This window comes from Xenopus tropicalis, chromosome 6, assembly GCF_000004195.4.
Source record: "Xenopus tropicalis strain Nigerian chromosome 6, UCB_Xtro_10.0, whole genome shotgun sequence".
NCBI classification, from domain to species: domain Eukaryota; kingdom Metazoa; phylum Chordata; class Amphibia; order Anura; family Pipidae; genus Xenopus; species Xenopus tropicalis.
In genome coordinates this window covers 134,961,343-134,982,674 of record NC_030682.2, presented here as the reverse complement: position 1 = coordinate 134,982,674, position 21,332 = coordinate 134,961,343, and the positions used below count along the sequence as shown (strand labels likewise).

The following is a 21,332-nucleotide window of genomic DNA, read 5'->3' as shown; positions in this document are numbered from 1 at the left end:
TGGTAAGAGGATAATAATATGATACTGTTCTTTGTATTGAAAAATGTATTTGAAGGTATACATACATTAGGTCTAGAATTCAATGTAAGCTGTATTAACCATGAACTGGCAGTAGAACACCATTATTATACTAATAAAAATATTTCTTTGTTCATCAGCCTTGTGTCTATAATGACTTCTATTGGAAATTCTCACTTGAGAGAAGAACGATTTTCCCTTATTTTCCTGTGGGAATTCAAATGGCAAATTATCATTTGCCTGGGGGAAATAAAGGTCGGGAACTTTTGCAGAATACTAGTAAATCTATTCTTTAAAATGTACAGTGCAAAGGTGTTGGATTTAGTCCCCTTTTTGTGCTGGCATTTTCTCCTGGTGCAGGAGGTTTATATACATAATTCTCGGTAAAAGTATGTGTAAGGCAAGCTAATTATTTTGTTATTTAGTTCTGAAGGGAACCTTTCATAGCTTAATCAATGCATTTACCTTAAAGGTGATAATCTGTAAAAATAGAGTCCAGTAAATGAAGTGCCAATGGCCAAAGGCATTATTGATTCTGGAAAAGGCACACTATTCGTTGCTATTGCTTTTGATGAAACAACAAAACCTTAATGTACTAGCGGAATAAGGTATAGAAACTCACAACATCCCCACACCCTCTTGAAATTGAAGTTATATTGACCCATTAGTAGTAATTAGCTGCATTTGTCCCCAGGAATAAAAAATACAAAACACAACTACATTATTTCTTTCCTTTTCCAGTACTAAAATATATTCTTATTCAGTAGCCCGGATGAGAAATTTTTACATTTGATAATGATGCTTCAGTGAATTCAAAAGAAAAAACATTAGCAGTTAATAATGTGTCCTGCTGTTTACATTCCTATTGACATTCTCTCTATCTATCTCTCTCTCTCTCTCTCTCTATATATATATATATATATATATATATATATATATATATATATAAATTTCGAACAAGCAGGCCGCTCTACACAGGACTTATGAAGCCAAAAAACGGTTTATTTGCAGTTTATAAAAAAGACTGACGTTTCGGCTGGCGTTCCAGCCTTTCTCAAAGCCTTTCTCAAAGTGGAACACCAGCTGAAACGTCAGTCTTTGTTATAATCTGCAAATAAACCATTTTTTGGCTTCATAAGTCCTGTGTGGAGCGGCCTGCTTGTTCGAAATTTATATAAATTTTGTGAAGACTGCACTTTTGACTCTTCTTGAAATGAAAGAGATCTAGCCTAAACATCAGTCTTCACTTCAATAAAATGTTGCTGTTTCTTCATAAGACCTACGAGAGTGGACCTTCTAGTTTTTATACCTTTCTGCCTTTATGGACTGCACCCAGGCCAGATTTATAGGGCTATATGTGAGTGCCTGTATTTCTATTGATATATGTATATATATATATATATTTTATCAATGGGGGTGTGGGCTGTTCATATGAGGATTTTAGCAGCGAGTTTAAGATAGAATGAAGGGGAGAGGTTATAATCAGTAGAGATGTAGCGAACCTCACAAAAAAAGTTTGCGAACCCGTGCGAACTTTGTGAACCCCATAGACTTCAATGAGAAGGCGAACTTTAAAACCTAGAAAAGCCATTTCTGGCCAGAAAACGGATTTTAAAGTTGTTTAAAGGGTGCCACGACCTGGACAGTGACATGCCGGAGGTGGAGCAAGGGCAGTAGAAAGTAGATTACTAGTCAGCAAAGCTACCTAAACTGCCCCTCAAACCCCTGCACAGCTCTCTCCCTATGCTAACTCATCAAGCACACACAAACAGAATGTAAAATGGCTGCTGGGCTTCGGTTTATATATGGAAGGGAGTGGTCCGGGGGGGGTTGGTCCAGGAGGGAGAGCTGCCTGATTGGCTGCCATGTATCTGCTGGCTCTGGGGTGAGAGGTCAAAATTTGGCTCCAGCTAAGGCGAACCCAAAATTGCGAACATCGCTAAAAGTTTGCGAACTTGCGAACACCCGATGTTCGCGCGAATTAGTTCGCTGGCGAACAGTTCGCTACATCTCTAATAATCAGGGATGCTGGTTAATTGAAGGATGCAGTTGTCTTGTAGGGGGTAAAATAACACTATAGATGAGTGTTATAGTAGTTGCTTGAAAAAGTAAAGACTGAATCTTTGTAATACTGCAAAGCAAAACGCTAACAGGTTTTAACTTTGCTATTAATATGTCTGGAGAAGGAAAGGGAAGAATCAAAGCAAGCAAGCTTGCAGAATATACAGGATTTATTAGCCTGCTATTTGTAGTAATCATAAAAAGGAAAGTAGTGGCAGGTTTATATAGAAAGCTCAGCAGTTTTCATTAGGTCAATGGCATTGACTCATCTAAGATGAGATAGCAAAGAGCCAAAGATCTGAATCTTAATTTCAAGGGCTGATGAAGACGTAGCTAAATGTATCTGGGCGTCATCTGCATGCAAATGGTATTTAAATCACAATGAATGCATGAGGTGTCCCAAGAACATACAGTGGGAAACAGAGAACTGAGTACTGAACCTTGAAGCGCACCCCCACTATGTAGAACTGAAGAAGACGTTTGTCAGCATAAGAGAAAGGAAATGATTGGTTACAAAGGTGAGAAGGAAACCAGCATGCAGCTTGGCTTTGGATTCTAGCTGAAATGGAAAATTTGCAACAATTTCCCGATGCTTATAAACCAGCAATATAGTATATCTGCTATTGTCTATACAGTGCAATGACTTGCATTGTTCATGGATTGTATTTAAAATTAAAAACTTTCATTCTACTCTTGCAGTGCTTACATTTTAGTCGAATTCAACAAGGAAAAAAATATGAAATGCATTTATAGTGTACAATATATTCAGATATACATTTAAATAAAATATAAATATGTAAGACTTGATCTTGGTAAGAGTATGAATGTCTGTATTTGTTTTGAATTATAATAAGCTGGAAACTCTTATATAGCCCCATACTGTATCGCTGTTCTATATCATAACACAGTGTGATGCCAAATAATGTAACAGGCGTCCTTTATGAAGCTATGGCAATATTATTGCAACTAGACTTGGAAAAGATTTAAATCAACCTTTCTATTCTCAATTTACTGAAATACGGCTTAGTAAATATAATGTATGTTAAGTTCTCTTATGTTGGAGAGTAAAAGGGGACATGTTCAAAAAACAAAAATATGCCAGTTCATTATACTCTTTTAAATATAGAAGGAATGTGCTGGAAAAAGATGTGTTTTGGACTGACTTATTGTAAAATTCTCCAAAAACCCTACTAATACCACCAAACCTTGACTTCCTGCTGCCTCTTTTCCCAGACTGGAGCCAACATCACTCAGCTCACTGCACTGCAGGATAGGAACCGATCTGTAGTTACCCTGACCTCATAGGGGACTGAACCCTGTCTATGCTTGTGTAACTGCGGGGCTGTGATTGGCTAACCCCGTCCTACTGTGTTTTGCTTTTGGCAGGGACTGTTAGGACACGCCTACTCATCATGTAAAACATAGAGAGGAACAGTATCAGGTCAATGGGGGGCTTAAAGGAAAAGGAAAGTCAATAGATTTGCCACATTAGTGCCACCTAGAACACTATATTTATTCTGCAGAAACTTTTATCATACCTGAGTAACAGCCCTAGATGCTTTCTGTTTGTTTGAGATTGCAGTTGCCATTTTAGCTTGGTCTTTATAGCTTCCTGCTGCAGCTCTAGTCGTTATAGCTCAGATTACACATTCCTAAGAGTGGGGGAGCAAGTTTTATGAAGTCTTAAGGGAGGGGGGAGCAGAAGAGGGGAAAGAGCTGTGCAGACTCTGGCCCCTGGAATGAAGGATTTTTCTGAGAGAGGAAGTCAGATACCATTGAACATGTTTACAAAAAGGAGACAAGAATTCCTGTATTTTTTTTTTGATAGAGGACTCTTTTGTTTCTGTTTTTCTGTGAGTGCTTATGGCTGTATTTACACAGACCTTTCTGATAAAGCTTACTCAGTTTTTACCTTTCCTTCGCCTTTAAATAAAGCATCCATTATTAAAGTTTATGATAATGGGTAAGCTAAAAACCAACAGCAGTATCCAGATCCTAACATCCAGTTGATTGGGGAAAATTGAGCATTTTTCATTTAGATATTTACCACTGCAAAACACATGCATAATAATCATTTTCATACAAACTGGAGGGAAATATAAATGTTTATTTTAAGGTTCTATCAATGTCTTTTAATAGAGCAGACATTTGTAGCGGGTGACATCTGGACATTTGTTCTCATTGTATTGCCCATGGGAACTGAACTTGTCTTTCAAACAGATGTATGAATATTTTCATATACAAGACCAAAGAGGTCTGAAATCTTAAGGGATATACTGTATTCCCTGGGTACACTCTGTAAATACTGTATAAGCATATCATGGCTATATTTATTTGCAGTCACTCACATGTCTTTATGAGCATTCTAGTTAACATCTTACTAACCCATATGTTTTTGTTTGCGTTAAATAGATAAAATGAGTTCCATTGTTTTAAAAGGGTATAAGGGCCCAGGTCAAACACCCAGGTTGCTTTTAATACTCTTTTGTATTTATAGTAGAGACTGCATAATAAACATATTTTCTAAGTACTGTTCATTAGTGATGAGCAAAATTTTTCAGCAGGCATGGATTTACTGCGATATTCAGGGCTGGATTTCCAAATTGGCCACCCCGAGGCCGCCCCCCCGGTCGCACGCCCCCCCCCCTGGAGTGCGCATGCGTGCGCGATACAGGGGGAGGGGGGTTTGCGCACGCATGCGCAAACAGTGGGGGGGGTCGCGGCGCTGTGTACGCGGTAGGCCAAACTTGCATATGGAGCAGTGGGGAGAAGTCTCCATTGCTCCGTATGGGGACAAAACTTTTAAGATTTTGGTGCGGTGGGGCATGCCGTCCCCAGGTTTCTGGTTTCAGGTTTGTGGCCTCTCCACAAATCCGTGCCTGGCGATAATCCGCCATTTCCAAATTTTTCTGCAGCTAAACTTCGTGAAAAAAAGTCCCGGTCGCATCACATAAATCATGGTTGTGTCAAAAAAAGCTTCAAAAAGCGAAACAGGACAGATTTGCTCATCACTACTGAAGATTTTACAGATTATTCAGACTTTTGACTACTGTGGTATAATATTATATGCTTCATTTTTTAGGTGTACATCTGCAGTTTGCCAATTTTTCCACTGAAACCATACATGATTATCTAGAAGTACGGAGTGGGTCAGCAGATGCTGGATCAGTCATTGGGAGATTAAGTGGTCCTCAACTACCAGCTTCACTGTTTAGCACAACTCATGAAACCACTTTGTATTTTCACAGTGACTACTCCCAAAACAAACAGGGGTTTCATATACTTTACCAAGGTAAGTATTACCTTGATTCCTAAATGTACTTTATATTCATTGTATTTATGAGGAAAATAAAGGGGGGATAACTTAGGTGTTCCTCCCTTATGCCCCCTATGGCAGGCAGTAAGGACAGGCCTTGCCTGTTCCACGTGCATGGTAGGTCTTTTATCTGGGGTGACATGTAAAGAACAGTCAGACAAGGGGGAAGAATTGCTATCCAAAGAAGCACTAAGAGACATGCTCTTGCACCCCTTAGTGCTCTTTCACTTGTTCCCCAGTCTTTATTAATATCCCCAAGAATGGCTGTCTTAATGAGCACTAGTGGACACACTCTTGCACCCCTTAGTGCTCTTGCACTTGTTCCTCAGTCTTGGGTAATGACCCCAAGAATTGCTATCTTAACAAGCACAGATGGACATTTTCTTGAACCCCTTAGTGCTCTTGCACTTCCCCAGTCTTTGTTAATGACCCCATTTATCTGTAAAATATATTTGTTTATTCCATCTTTTTCACATTTGTTTCATATTTAAAAATGTAAGGTTGTTTGTGCTTTTTGTGGGACCTGGGTAAATTAAAAGAGAGTTAGTAATAAACACAGAATCTTGGATATTAGAATATTAGGAAAGAGGGTGATTTGCTCCCTGAGATAAAGATCCTCCCAAGTTAGTACAGAAACACTAAAATAACCATACAGATTTTTATATTCCTAACAACTTTGGTGAAGACAATCAAGAATTGCATTCTACCTTAAATCACATATTAATCATGTGCTATTAAAGATGTGATAATGTCTTGGCCATGAGTTTCTTCCCTACATCAGGATCCAGAAGGCTTATTATAATGGAAACAAGTGTGCTTCCAGAGATCCCCAACCTTCTCTTATAGACCACATTTCCTAAAGAAATCTCTATTTGCATCAATATTTCCTCTGGAAGACAAGGGAGCAGCACCCTTCAGAAGCAATGGAAGTCATTGCACATAATGGGAAAAGCTGGTAGCTGCATGACTTCATCACAGCTAAGGGCTTCTCTTTAGATTACAGTGTTAGAATCTCTATAATAATTCTCTTTTCCCTGATGTTATAGCATTACACATAACCCTTTATATTCTGGAACATTAATACATTTGATTCCTTGTAGCAAAACATGATAGGAAAAGGTGTCAACTCAGAAAAAAACAGATTATCTAGTATGGTATGGTTCACAGAAGAAGTCTTAACCTTTTTTAAAACCTGCAATTATATAATTTGATGAATGGATTTCCCAGAAGCGTGTGAGGCAAACCGAGGTTAAAAATTACATATTAATTTCACCAATATATCTTCTGAAGTTTTACTAATGGTCATATGCGTACACAGGGTCGGACTGGGGGTACAGGGCCTACCAGGGCTGTCTCCCCAATGCCACACATCCCAAACCCAACCCCCCCCTGCAGGAGCCCCACCACCCGCCCGGCATCCTCCCCTGAGTGTTTATAAGTGAAACACGTCAGGGTAGGGACACCGACGGCTGGTGGAGTACTAACAGGTATTGGGTCTAGGCCACCGGGGCCCACCGGGTTTTTTCCCGGTGCCCTAGTGGCTCAGTCTGACCCTGTGCATGCAGCCCCCTTTTCTGATCTGGTTGGTCACTCCAGATAATTTGTTAGTAAAATTATTAAATACATTATACATACATACATACATACATACAATAGTACAACAATACTTTGCTAATTTTATGTTGTTTATCAGTGGAGTAATGGAAGGTGTATACAGAGGAAGACCACAATTTCAGCAGTTGATAGATAAGCCTGCTATGTAAATGCTACAGGCACGTCAACATTTTGACTGCGTGCTATAACACACTTAAAACTCTAATCATCAAAAAATGAGACCTGATATAATGTTTATCCCTATATATCCCTATATATCCCTATATATCCCTATATATCCCTATACGGTGCATCCTGCATGTTGGCCTAGGCTCCTGAGAGTGATAGGCATTTGACCATAGTTCTTTACTGTTTAGCATACTCCCCAATGAACCTCTGTGCAGTGAAGTGTAGGCTAGAAAGGTTGACACAGTTTCTCATTGTTTGTGCTTTGAGTACTGATATATCCCTGGTGTTTGTAAAGTTACATTGAATATTGTACCTTTTCCCACAAGCTGGTTTGGGACTTAGGGACATAAGCTGAACAAATGCTAAGTGAACATGCTTTTTATTCACAGACAGTCATTTACTTGGTAAAATAAAGGCATTCATTTTTTATTAAACCAATTGAATACTGTAATTGAAGAAAATGGGCAACTTTCACTGCTCCCTCAGTTTGGGCTTTTAGTAAGAGAACAGGTTGTTATTTAAGAACACTAAGATAGTTTATTATATAATGAAAGGTCCACGTCAGATCTATTCTTTTCTTGAAGAACTATTTTATCTCTGTTTAATATTATACAGTTAATGTAAAATATTTTCATTTTAATATCGTCTCTCCAAGCATCTATAAAGGTGTTACTGGCTAGTAATGGGGTTCATTGTTCTTTGTAGAGGTATTCGTTTATTTAGCACCAAAGGGGAAATAAATGAAACCTGCTTATAGCAAGCTAAAAGTGGGACAAATGTATAACAGTCTCAGTTACAGACACAAGTGAGTTAGGCACATAAATACAAGCAAAGTGCCATTTATGAGCAAAGCCACAAGTGCAAGTTCTCCAAATGGATATATTGACATAATTCATTGGGGTACTTGATCAAGGGATAAATATACCCCCTTTTGACATGAGGGGATTCTGGGACTTGAATTCCCTTTGCTTACCAGAGCACCACCCACTATGGTAAGCAGAGAGATTTCAAGTGCCAGAATTCATCCGTTTACAAAGGAGCAAAGTGACGAAGAGCGTTGTATTACACTCTCAGAATAAGGCATCTTGAGAAATATCTCATTGGAGTTATTATGGTGCCCTCTGTGGAATCAGGTATATTTGTGTGTAAAACACATTTATATTTAATTCTGGAAAATGGTGTTTATGCACTTTCTCCACATAAGCCCAACTAAATGGGCCCATGTCAAAAAGGTGGGGGGGGGGTATTGTCTTTTTAAGCTCCAGCACATCCACATGGTTGCCAACACGTCCATCCTTTCTCTTCTGATGAATGTTGCACAATTGCACCTATGGGTACTGGGGAGCCATGGGTTGCATTAATAGACTCAGTAGACTTGTGCCCGTTGAATGCTATTTTAATGGGTGCTCCAAAACTCCCTCTCTAAAAAAGCTATATGCAGTTTGCACCTATTTTGCGTCAAAATCAAGGTGCAAAATTGTGTCCATGATGGTAAATCACACCAAGCTGCATGAATGCAGCTTGTACTACAGTTACTAGAGATATAAATACTTTATTGAGTTTTTGACTCCTGAAAATCATGAAGCTAACAAATGAATAGAACTTGCATTAATTCCTGGTTTTTGTTCTAGATCACTGCTTTTCTGTTAAGGCACTAGATCACTCATAACAAAGAGTGCAGGCAAATATGGACCCCATTTGTTTAACTTAATGCCCATCAATAAACAAATCAAATAGGCTTAAAGGTAAAGTTAGGGTAGGAAAGAAAACAAAATCTTCATTCAGAAATGGAACCTATTTAAGGGCTCCATACAGTATGCCATAAGGTCACTAACTCATTGCTATCAAGATGCCCATTTTTATATAATAGAGACATCTCCTCTGCCAAGTGGTTATTCTGCTGTCTTGTATAGGCTATACCTACGTGGAATATTATTGGAAGCTAGTGATTCAGATTTTTGCAGATATTGTGGCAACTCCCCAAAGATTCAAATTGCTTTAGGCCTTTGGTGACTGGAGTTGAAATTCAGTCATATATAGAAGTACTTTCCTGGTCTGAGATTTTTTTTTATGCTAAATTCCAAATTTCAACTTTTTTTCATTATTTATTTCCAGCTTACCAGTTACAGAGCTGCCCTGATCCACGGCCATTTCGTAATGGATTTGTCATTGGCAGTGACTTCACAGTAGGGCATACTATTTCATTTGAGTGTTACCCTGGCTACTCTTTGATTGGTGAGTCTGCACTCACATGTCTACATGGAGTAAGCCGAAACTGGAACCACCCTTTGCCTCGGTGTGATGGTATGTACAATCCTTCTACTTTGTGTTTGCTTCATAATTACACTGTTATTATTTAAAGCCTTGGGGCTTTAAACTTCATAACACATTTGTAGTTTTTTTAGGGTATTTTGTCCTCAGTAAATGGAAGGTACAATAATACTGCAGAATAATACATTTTGTGTATCAAACGTATATGAGTACAGATAAATATTTATAAAAAAAATCTTTTCTATAATTGGATATAAAGTGCAGGATTTGTAGCAATCAGACACCCATCATGGGCATGATAAAGGGCAAGGTTCCATTTTAATCATGGATATAGAGGCGTATAGCTACTGCAGTGTGCATTCCACTAATATAACATGACAGTGTCTCTTTAAGCCTAAGGTTAACTGTCTCAGACACAACCCCTATGAATGGAACATATTTTATTTAGACTTTTGGCCCATAATATCAAGCTATTTTTCCTTCTGAAAGGAACTTACACTAAAAGCACTAGGTGGCCAAATGAAAAAATAATCTGTTCTCCATCTGAAGGTTTATTAAATGGAAGCCATGTCCCATGTAGGAATGCATTTAAGAAACGAAGCAGAGGAGCCAACAGTGTTTAAATATTGATGTCGTATTCCAATAAATAAATAATGCGGTTGCTTGAAATTAATGCTTTTCTAAACAGACTTATCTGCAAAATCAAAATAACTTCGAGTAAATATTTTATGCTAACAAACTCTATACAAAAGTTGTACTAGTGGGTTTTAAATGAACATAGATATTTTGATGAATCACTATTCCCTAACCTATAATTCAGCAGGCAGATGTATTTTATGATTACTGTTTGCCCCCATGATGGAGGTATTACTATAGTTACACAATTTTATTCTAAAATATAGCAATACTGAAGAATGTAGAAAAGGTTACAGTTTCCAAGTTTGCATTGCTTCATGTATTGCAAAGGTATGTGCACGGGAATATTCAGGGGGGCCTGGATAAAAAGTAGTGGAGCTATAAATAAAGGGTGCTAGAGAACCCTGAAACTGTGCAGAGCAAAAAAGTTTTTGAGAATGGTATGAGACTTTGCCAAGCAAAGTAATTACAAGAAGTTTGATGGGTAAGAGAAGGCATGATAAAATGCTCACAAATGAGGAGGACTGCCTGCAAAGGAGTCTTCAAATGACCCAAGAACTCAGGGAAAAAGATGGAAACTTGTAGATGTACATATATTAGGTTGGTACATTGATTTAATGAATGGATACCAGTTGGTTTGGGCACTGTGTTGCACACTTGCTCACATAGCGTCCTGCTCTGTAACAATTCAGTGGGATGTCTATGAAGATTTTCATTCATCCAGGTCATGGTATATCTAGTATAAATAAATTTGAAGCAACTGGACTTGTTTAGTAATCATTGAAGACGTTTCACTACTCATCCGAGCAGCTTCTTCAGTTCAACTGACTGGTATGGGAAGTCCTCAGCATATATACTCTTCCACTAATCTTCCACTAATTCAGTGGGATTCAAAATGAATTATGTAGAAGGTTAAGGAGCTGATTCATGATCTACTGGGAAGAATTTCCTGCAGTTCTTTATTTGGCTTTTTATAAATTATTTTTGAATGAAATGTGTTGGGTTTTTTTTGTTTGTTTTTTTTAATTCACACATTTATTGACCCAATTGCTTTGTCAGTTTGGCAGAATGTGGTGAACACCCATGTTAGCTGTCAGGGGGTAATGCTCAAAGGTGCTCAGCAGTAGTACTAAACACTATGGCAGTGAATTATCAATGCTTGAATTACATTTTTTGCAGCAATTCAAATATTTTTGTGCTAAAATTATTGAATTTGTACTATGGTTTCAAAAACTGTAAATGTTAGATATTTATTAAGCACAAAAAATGTAAAAACTTGTGTGAAACTTTGGTATCCAAAAGCTTCAAGGTTGTGTAGAAATCAATGGGAGCTATCCTAGGCAAAAAATAAGTGGGTTTTTTTTTTTTTTTTTAGCACTTGTAGACTCATTGAAAATGATTGGTAGAATACAAATTAAATGCATTTGAGGTTTTTTTTCATGGTTTAATTTGAGCTAGTCTTTTATACTAAAAAAAATGTTAATAAATAATCTTTCATGTTTGGTAAAAATTTGAATTTATTCTATTTAAAAAAAAAACTAATTGATAAATAAGCCTCTATAGCATCTCTAGACATCTTACTCTTGCTTCTTGATGCATATACCTTTTGCAAATAACTCTTAACTATAAAATCCAAAAAATTGTAAGTCAGCCCCTAAGGCTGACAGTATAGAAGTAAAGGCTATCGTGATAACAATTAGTCAAGCTTTTCTCAACTCAAGGCCCTGGTGGTTGCCAAAGGCCAGACTCCATTAGTCAGCCAAACATAGGCAGCAAATAGTATGCAAAGTAATTTTTTTTACAACAGTGTTACATAACAAAAATATACACCAGCGACTGTTTTTGTTATTAGAATTTCATCATAATCAACTGACAATACTGAAAATTGCCCAATCACAGAGATCAAAAGCAATCTGGGGATCCTTTATGAAATGTCCATAATTCATTTATCCAGTGTGGTTTAATATGTTTGAATATAACTCTCATCTCATCAGTCTAATCATTAGAGTCTAATGGAACCTTTATTTTATTTATACAAGAAAATGTCAGTGTAGTTTTATGACTGTGTTTCAGCGCTTGTCTTTAAATCAAAACATTTTTAAATTGCTAAGGGAACAGCAAACCTGTCACGTTTTATATATTTATTTACAAGACCTTTTCCAAAGCAACATATGTTATTTGTATTATTATTTTTTTCTGTTGCCGCTTAGCAGCCTCTACAGAAATTCAAGTGTGCATACTTCAAATGCTCTTCAACGCGTTCCTTTTTGTCCCCTACGGTTCCCGTGATTTACAATACTTATAGCACATTTTTACCTTCCTTTTCTGATGTCTGTTGTACAATTTTGTAGCTCTCTGTGGAGGAAATATAACAGCAATGAATGGCACTATTTACTCTCCTGGATACCCAGACGAATACCCAAACTTTCAAGACTGCCTCTGGCTTGTCAAAGTGCCACCTGGGAATGGAATCTATATCAATTTTACAGTCCTTCAAACAGAACCTATATATGATTTTATTACTGTATGGTAAGTATGTTCAATAAATAGCAATTTTCTCTACTGATTAGGAAGCAGTAACATTTCCCCTGTGGTCTTTGACATTTGTATTCAATGCAATGTATAGAAGTCAGCAAAATATAATAGGAAAAATAGGTATTATGGCTGCAATTGCATTGCAAGCATATTTAGAAATAAAGATACTAAGCCCACTTGCAGATTTACCTTTTTAAGGGAAAATTTGTGAATGAAGCTAAATCAAGGAAAGAAAATGCACTGTATACAGTAAGATTTGTAAGGTAAAGTCCTTGAGAACATTCATTTTAACATAATACAGCACAACACATAATAATGTCTATGAAGATTCTCATTCATCCAGGTCATGATATACAGTATCTAGTAGAATTAAGTCTAAAGCAACTGGACTTCTCTGAGTTTTTCTTGAAAACGTTTCACCACTCGTCCGAGTGGCTTCTTCAGTTCAAATGACTGGTAGCGTATTTAAACCCTTGAGGGTAGTACAGTCACAGACATCCAATCACAATGGTTCCATTGAACTTATTCAGTTAGGTGTTATCTGAAGACTTTGATATATTTGAGAACTTCCTAGAGCTGTAGTTGTTCCACTTAAAACTGGGTCAGTTGTGGTACCCTAAACTTATTATAAAGTCAGTGGCACACTGGTGGTAATAAGTCCCATGTGATAAACCAGTTGAATTTGAATTTTCACAAATTGTGTGAACCCTGGATCATCTAAGCCAATGACATTTCTCATTCTGAAACAAAGGTAGTTTCAGCCCCTAAAATATAACTAAACACTGGGGGGTATATTTATCATGCTGTGTAAAAAGTGAAGGGAAGCATTACCGGTGATGTTTCCCAGGGCAACCAATCGGCAATTAGATTTCAACAGTTAAAAAAACCAAAGCAAAGCATCTGATTGGCTGCTATGAGCAACATCACCTTTAATGTTTCACTCCACTTTTTACACAGCATGATAAATATACCCCTGGTAGTAAATGGTATTTTGAAGAATGATTAATTTGTTTCTCTTTTCACTGCTGTAAAATACATTTTTAAAGCAGCTTTACAATTAGAATAACATTTACATTTTACATTTACACAACAAGCAACAAGCAATTTAGAATTTGTGTATTACAAACAGATACAGTGTTTTAAAAAGGAACATTATGAAGCACTGATATTTTCCAAAAATGTGTAAAATGTCAAATGTTCAAGGTTAAAAAGTAATGTATTATAATTATTGTGGCTGTGGCGGTTGTTGTTGTTCTTTTTCTTCTCTTTTTGTTTCTTCTTCTAAATATTATCAAGATAATAATAATACAATTATTTTTTTTAGACTTAAATGAACCTATTACACAGTTTGAAAATCAAAGCTTTGATAAGGGATTGCTAAATTAACTACAACACAACTTTTAGTCCAGTGAAACACTATTTCAGTCGCTATTTCAAAAAAGACAGCCTCCCCATTGCTTCAAACTGATGTTTTACCCTCCTACTTTACAGCTGTGAATATGTAACAATCACACATAGTTACATAGGGTTGAAAAAAGACCAGAGTCCATCAAGTTCAACTCTTCCAAGTAAACCCAGTACCCACAACCTATACTTACCAATCTATACACTCACATACATAAACTATATATACAACCACTAATACTAAGGGGGAGATTTACTAATCCACGAACGGTCCGAAGGCGTCCGAATGCGGTTTTTCGTAATGATCGGTATTTTTGGGACTTTTTCGTCGGCATCGCGACTTTTTCGTATGTCCCGCGATTTTTTCGTCTCCATCGCAACTTTTTCATATATTTTCTGTACATTTTTTATCGGCGTCACGAAAAAATCGGATTGGTTTTTCCGCCGTTTACTCAATACGAAAAAATCTCGACAGCGACGAAAAAGTTGTGGATTAGTAAATCTGCCCCTAACTGTAGATATTAGTATCACAATAGCCTTGGATATTCTGATTGTTCAAGAACTCATCCAGGCCCCTCTTATAGGCATTAACAGAATCTGCCATTACCCCATCTCTAGGAAGGGCATTCCCCAACCTCACTGCCCTCACCAGGAAAACTATATCAGAACATCTACATTCCCGCAAACACTGGGGGAATTCAGTGAAACCGAATGGTTCTCTTGTCATGAACAACTGCTCTTCAGAACTATTTTCCCCCCAAAATAGGAAGAGAATAATAAAATGAATGTTTTTTTTTTCACTTAGGGATGGGCCAGACCAAAATTCTCCACAGATAGGACAATTCAGTGGCAACACAGCCTTGGAATCTGTATACAGCACTTCAAACCAAGTTCTTATTAAATTTCACAGTGACTTTACAACAAGTGGTTTCTTTGTACTCAGTTATCACGGTAAGTCTTCAAATTTGTCCTGCAACTTACAGCTCTGTGTAAGCATTTGCAGCAGATAGCGGGGAGACTGCTCTTCAAATCACCATCTAGTTGTCATGATCAGGGGGTCCACAGAAGCCATATAAAATGAATAGCTGCAAAAAGAAATGCAGAATAAATAATAAACTGAATAAATAAAAAATAGCACAAAATACAAAATGAAAACTATTTCAGATTGCATAAGAATATCATTGTGTACATCATGCTAATAGTTAATTTAAAATGTAAACCTACCCTTTAAATCCAAGCATCAAGGTAGATGCCATCATGGCCTAAGTCGAGGGTCCCCAACCTTTCTTACTTGTGAGCCACAGTCAAATGTAAAAAGACTTGGGGAGCAACACAAGCACCATAAACGTTCATGGAGGAGCCAAATAAGGGCTGTGATTGGCTATTAGGCAGCCTCTATGCACCCTATCAGCTTACAGGGGCTTTATTTGGTAGGAAATCTTGTTTTTATTCAACCAAAACTTGCCCCCAAGTCAGGAATTCAAAAATAACTCCCTGGTTTGGGGGCACTGAGAGCAACATCCAAGGGGTTGGGGAGCGACATGTTGCCCCTGAGCCACTGGTTGGGGATCACTGTTATAGATTATAACATTTCCATTATATTGCAGTACTCTTTTAACCAGTGCCTGTGTACAGTTAATGTGTGGCAACTGTACATCTGGCTTTTGGCATATGATCATTGTTTAAAGGGAAACTCCAACCAACAGCAAAACTTGAGATTTGTGGAAAGTAAAACCTACCTTTCAATATACATCAATTAAAAAATATGCAGCCTTTTCATGATTTGTAATGTAATAATATGGTTTGGAACAGTTCCCTAAGCCCCGCCCCCTGTTCCCCTGCTGATCTGACTGACAAATAAAATGTAACAGCAGTCACCTGTCCTCAGCCTGCCTTCAGCCTGCATCCTCCCAATCCCACAATCCCCTGCACATGTGATGTCAATAAGGAAATGAACATCCCAGTGCAATGCATTGTGGGTTATATAGTTCCTGCATGCTGTCTGTAAGCTGTGGAGAAGTTGTTACAATTTGTAACATCAGTGTTTTAGTCCCTCCTCCCCTGCCAGGATTTTGAATGATGCAGAAAGAGAAGAACTGTTTTGCAGCTGGATTTCAGCATATACAAATGGTATTTATTCATACTTTTTGATAGAACAGATTACAGTTATAGGGCTATTAGGGGTTTCTGTGTTGTGTCGGGCTTTTAAACAAATTTCCAGAAGACAGAGTTCCGCTTTAAGGGAGCTCTTTATGTGACCTACAATATATATCTTGATTCCTGTAATCAATCAATTCCGTTATCGCTCATTGTGATGGGTGACTCAGAGTTGTAATTACCAGTACTCCATCGTTATAGAGCTGAAATAAAGAACTAAGCACATTCCCCTTCTCCCACACAGTGCAGAAAATATACTTTGTGATGGAGCTGGTTTACACGTTGCGAGCAGTACAACTAAATCAGCTGTTCGACTGTGTTTGTAGCTTGAGTTTATTATTGTCCAACACCTTATATTCCAGTAGTTTTAAGAACTGAGCCTAACTTCAGCCTCTAATAGGTGTTTAATGTGGGTTTATAACAGGGTCAGTGGGGCTTTATACAGATCTTACCAATTGTTCTGGTTCTTCACTCTAAACACATTCTGCACCGAGCTGACAGCCCTGTTTCTACTTGATCTTATTCCTGCGCTCATTCTATAATTGTCAGGAACCTTTTTCTTTCAGTCATAGTGTGGATCTAAGTAGCTAACAAGACACATGTAGCAGCATGCTCTGCTTGTTTTCTGACAGGTCACTGGTTCGGCGCCAGCATTAAATACATAACAAATTCCCAAATTAAACTGTAAGAAAACAGTAATTGCTGCTGCCATTATCTACTCAAACAGCTATTCATGAAAAAATAATTTTTTTATGGCATAACGATAAAGTTATTTACATAATAATTAAAAAGAGGGATCGTTTTAATACACCGTAGTGGTGGATGTTAGACAGTTACACCTTTTAAAAACCAACATGTTTTTATATTTAAAAAGGTTAATGAAAAAAGTAATAGTTCCATAGAACAGATTTCCAGACTCTGGGGCTGACCCTTTGGTTGTCCACATTAAATAATTGCAGTTTGGAGGGGGAGGCATGAAGAGCATTAATTATATTAAGGTTTTGAGGTACAGGTATGGGACCTATTATCCAGAATGCTCGGGACCTGGGGTTTCCCGGATAAGGGATCTTAAGTCTGCTAAAAATCATTTAAACATTGAATAAACCCAATATGCTTGTTTTGCCTCCAATAAGGATTAATCATATCTTAGTTGGGATCGTCAAAATGTTGACGTGCCTGTAGCATTTACATAGCAGGCTTATCTATGAACTGCTGAAATTGTGGTCTTCCTCTGTATACACCTTCCATTACTTCACTGATAAACAACATAAAATTAGCAAAGTATTGATATGTATGTATAGTGTATTTAATAATTATACAGGTATGGGACCCATTATCCAGAATGCTCGGGACCAAGGGTATTCCGGATAAGGGGTCTTTCCGTAATATGGATCTTCATACCTTAAGTCTACTTAAAAATCAATGAAACATTAATTAAACCCAATAGGATTATTTTACATCCAGTAAGGATTAATTATATCTTAGTTGGGATCAAATACAGGTACTGTTTTATTATTACAGAGAAAAGGGAATCATTTAACCATTAAATAAACCCAATAGGGCTGTTCTGCCCCCAATAAGGGGTAATTATATCTTAGTTGGGATCAAGTACAGGTACTGTTTTATTATTACAGAGAAAAGGGAATCATTTAACCATTAAATAAACCCAATAGGGCTGTTCTGCCCCCAATAAGGGGTAATTATATCTTAGTTGGGATCAATTACAGGTACTGTTTTATTATTACAGAGAAAAGGGGATCATTTAACCATTAAATAAACCCAATAGGGCTGTTCTGCCCCAATAAGGGGTAATTATATCTTAGTTGGGATCAAGTACAGGTACTGTTTTATTATTACAGAGAAAAGGGAATCATTTAACCATTAAATAAACCCAATGGGACTGTTCTGCCCCCAATAAGGGGTAATTATATCTTAGTTGGGATCAAATACAGGTACTGTTTTATTACTACAGAGAAAAGGGAATCATTTAAACATGAAATGAACCCAATTCGGCTGTTCTGCCCCCAATAAGGGGTAATTATATCTTAGTTGGGATCAAGTACAGGTACTGTTTTATTATTACAGAGAAAAGGGAATCATTTAAACATGAAATAAATCCAATAGGGCTTTTCTGCCCCCAATAAGGGGTAATTATATCTTAGTTGGGATCAAGTACAGGTACTGTTTTATTATTACAGAGAAAAAGGAATCATTTAACCATTAAATAAACCCAATAGGGCTGTTCTGCCCCCAAATAAGGGGTAATTATATCTTAGTTGGGATCAAAAAGGCACTTAGCTATAAGCAGGGCGAGTCCACCGACACTCTGCACTTTTATCTAGTATGAGGTGCAGAGTGCAGACAGACTTTGGTCAGAAAGGTTCAATTCCTGAGCAGTAAGGAGCACATTCTTGCGATGCTAGTTCCTGGGTTCCACAGTTTTTAGTAGGAGTAGCTTTTAGACTGTTTATCAGAAGAGGCAGGATGGTTGCACTGGCAGCGATATGGAGGTGCAGGAGAATGTTTGGAGTCAAGTACCTTAATAAATTACATCAATATGGGCTCTCCATTGCATCTATTTGTAAGCACCCACACCCAGGGTGCATTGGTAAATGTCTTGTAGTAGGCTTATTACAAAATATGTGATATAATATTTGTTTTCAAGGCAGAGATAAAAACATGGCTCTCTGTGTACACTCATATACAGTATATATACACATATGTTGCAAATATATGAATCTTATGTATTGGTATGTTTTAATAACATATGTATTATTTCACAGTTTAGATGAAATCTAATAAGAAATTGAGTATGTTGACTGTTTTTAGTGAAGCATATTAAATATATAACTATTTTGAACATTTATGCACTTAAGTCAATATATTGAGCCCTTGTTAATGGGGGGTTATGGGTAGGTGAAGAGGAAACATGGATTTAAATGCAGTCAAAGGGGCATTTATGGGTCAATGTCTCTTTGCTGATTATTTTCATAGACAGATGTAGGCTTGCTTTAGAATTGCCAGCAAATTACTCAATGACTGGACTGCATAGCTGATAAATAATACTTGGAATCATACATAGTAAGCAAGTAAGCATCAGTTTTAAGAATATAGAATCTAGAATGTTGCAAATGCCATTGGGCTTATTTATCAATTTCCGAGTTTGTGAATTCGAGTTTGTTTTTCTAAATCAAATAAACGCACATGTGCTCGCTTATTTATTAATAAGGAAAACTCATCCAAATAAAAAACTCAAATTTACAAACTCAAAATATACGCAAACTGGAATATCTTAAATTGACCCTAAGGGGCAGATTTATCAAAATGTGAGTTTAGAGCTTAATACATAAAAACTTGCCCACATTCTATTCATTCCTATGGGATTTTTAGAAGTCTATTTATGAATGGATGAAAGTTACAACTCACCATTTGATAAATAAGCTTCTAAAAATCCCATAGGAATGAATAGAATGTGGGCAAGTTTTTATGTATTAAGCTCTAAACTCACATTTTGATAAATCTGCCCCTAAAGCTTGACTTTGTCTAGGACAACTCCCATTGGAGTTTTTGAGTTTTTTGCACTTAATTAATACCAAACATTTGAATTTTTGAACCATAATTCGAATTTGAATCATGAAAAAAAATACACTCGAACGTGGATAAATCTCCCCCCGGAAATACAAACCTCTATTCTTTTTTTTATTTCATTTTTGCTGTCTCGTTATTAAAGCTAACAACATAAATGCATGTTTATATTTTTTTTTAATAACGTTTAAGTAGATTTTAGGCATGATCAAAATGATATTTGCAAGTATTTATAATTACAAATCCCAGTTAAGCAACAAACAAACAAACAAAAGACAGATCCCAAGTAAACTAGATCCCATATTTGTGTACTTGGGAATTTCCAAGCTTTCATATGAGATCCCATATAATTATATAAATAAATGCCAATTCCTCATAAATTCATTTTTCCTGGAAAGGAACCTTTGTTATGAGTCTAAAAGTGCAGAAGATTTATCTGATAAGAGCAGAAAGAAGCCAATATGCCGTGTTGGATAAATATAGGTGAATACTCTCTGCCAGCTTCTCATTCCCAGATGCAACGTTTCTGGCTGCCTAAAACGTATATTCTGTTTAAAAGGGTCAACGTGTCCAAAAACTTTGCAAATTGGACTACATTCAAGTGAAGAAAATGTTTTGTGAAATTAATATGAATAGTTTCCAAATTTCAAAATAGCTGTTTAATGATTACGGGAGCCAAGATTCACACCAGTACAACTTGCAAATATTCAAATTTGTAGAATTTTAGGGGTGGGATATAGAATCAGCAATTTTAGTCTGTTAAAATGTGTTTGTTGCCAAATTGTCAGTACAGATATTATACCTTATTCTATATTCTACCTTATTCTTATATCTTATACCTTATTCATTGTTCTATAACCAGAAAAATATCACTAGGAGAAGCCTGCAAATCCAATCCAGTAAAAGCCACTATAATAACGTAGGATTTTGATGGATTTGGGAAGTGATTGCAGGTTTCTTTGCCACCTTTGAACCCAATTCTAAATAGGGGAGAAAGTAGAGAACAATCTCTTGTATTATTTCAGAATGAAATACAGGTATGGGGCCCATAATCCAGACTGCTAGGGACCTGGGTTTTTCCAGATAAGTGATCTTTCCATAATTTGGATCTCCACACTTTAAGTCTACTAAAAGATTATTTAAAAATTAAATAAACCCAATCGGATTGTTTTGTCTCCAATAAGGATTAATTATATCTTAGTTGGCATCAAGTACAGGTACTGTTTTATTATTACAGAGAAAAGGGAATCATTTAACCATTAAATAAACCCAATAGGGCTGTTCTGCCCCCAATAAGGGGTAATTATATCTTAGTTGGGATCAAGTACAGGTACTGTTTTATTATTACAGAGAAAAGGGAATCATTTAACCATTAAATAAACCCAATAGGGCTGTTCTGCCCCCAATAAGGGGTAATTATATCTTAGTTGGGATCAAGTACAGGTACTGTTTTATTATTACAGAGAAAAGGGAATCATTTAACCATTAAATAAACCTAATAGGACTGTTCTGCCCCCAATAAGGGGTAATTATATCTTAGTTGGGATCAAGTACAGGCACTGTTTTA

General features: G+C 36.8%; 1 protein-coding gene across 1 annotated transcript in view; it reads left to right on the top strand.

Moving 5' to 3' along the window:
• The window catches only part of csmd3 (CUB and Sushi multiple domains 3), a 657,789-nt gene that overhangs the window by 533,372 nt on the left and 103,085 nt on the right, over window positions 1-21,332 (top strand). Inside the window, exons 42-45 of the mRNA XM_018094906.2 lie at window positions 5,162-5,371; window positions 9,293-9,481; window positions 12,436-12,613; window positions 14,829-14,974. Coding sequence (XP_017950395.2) covers window positions 5,162-5,371; window positions 9,293-9,481; window positions 12,436-12,613; window positions 14,829-14,974 — 723 coding nt within the window. The remainder of the gene's footprint in view (window positions 1-5,161; window positions 5,372-9,292; window positions 9,482-12,435; window positions 12,614-14,828; window positions 14,975-21,332) is intronic.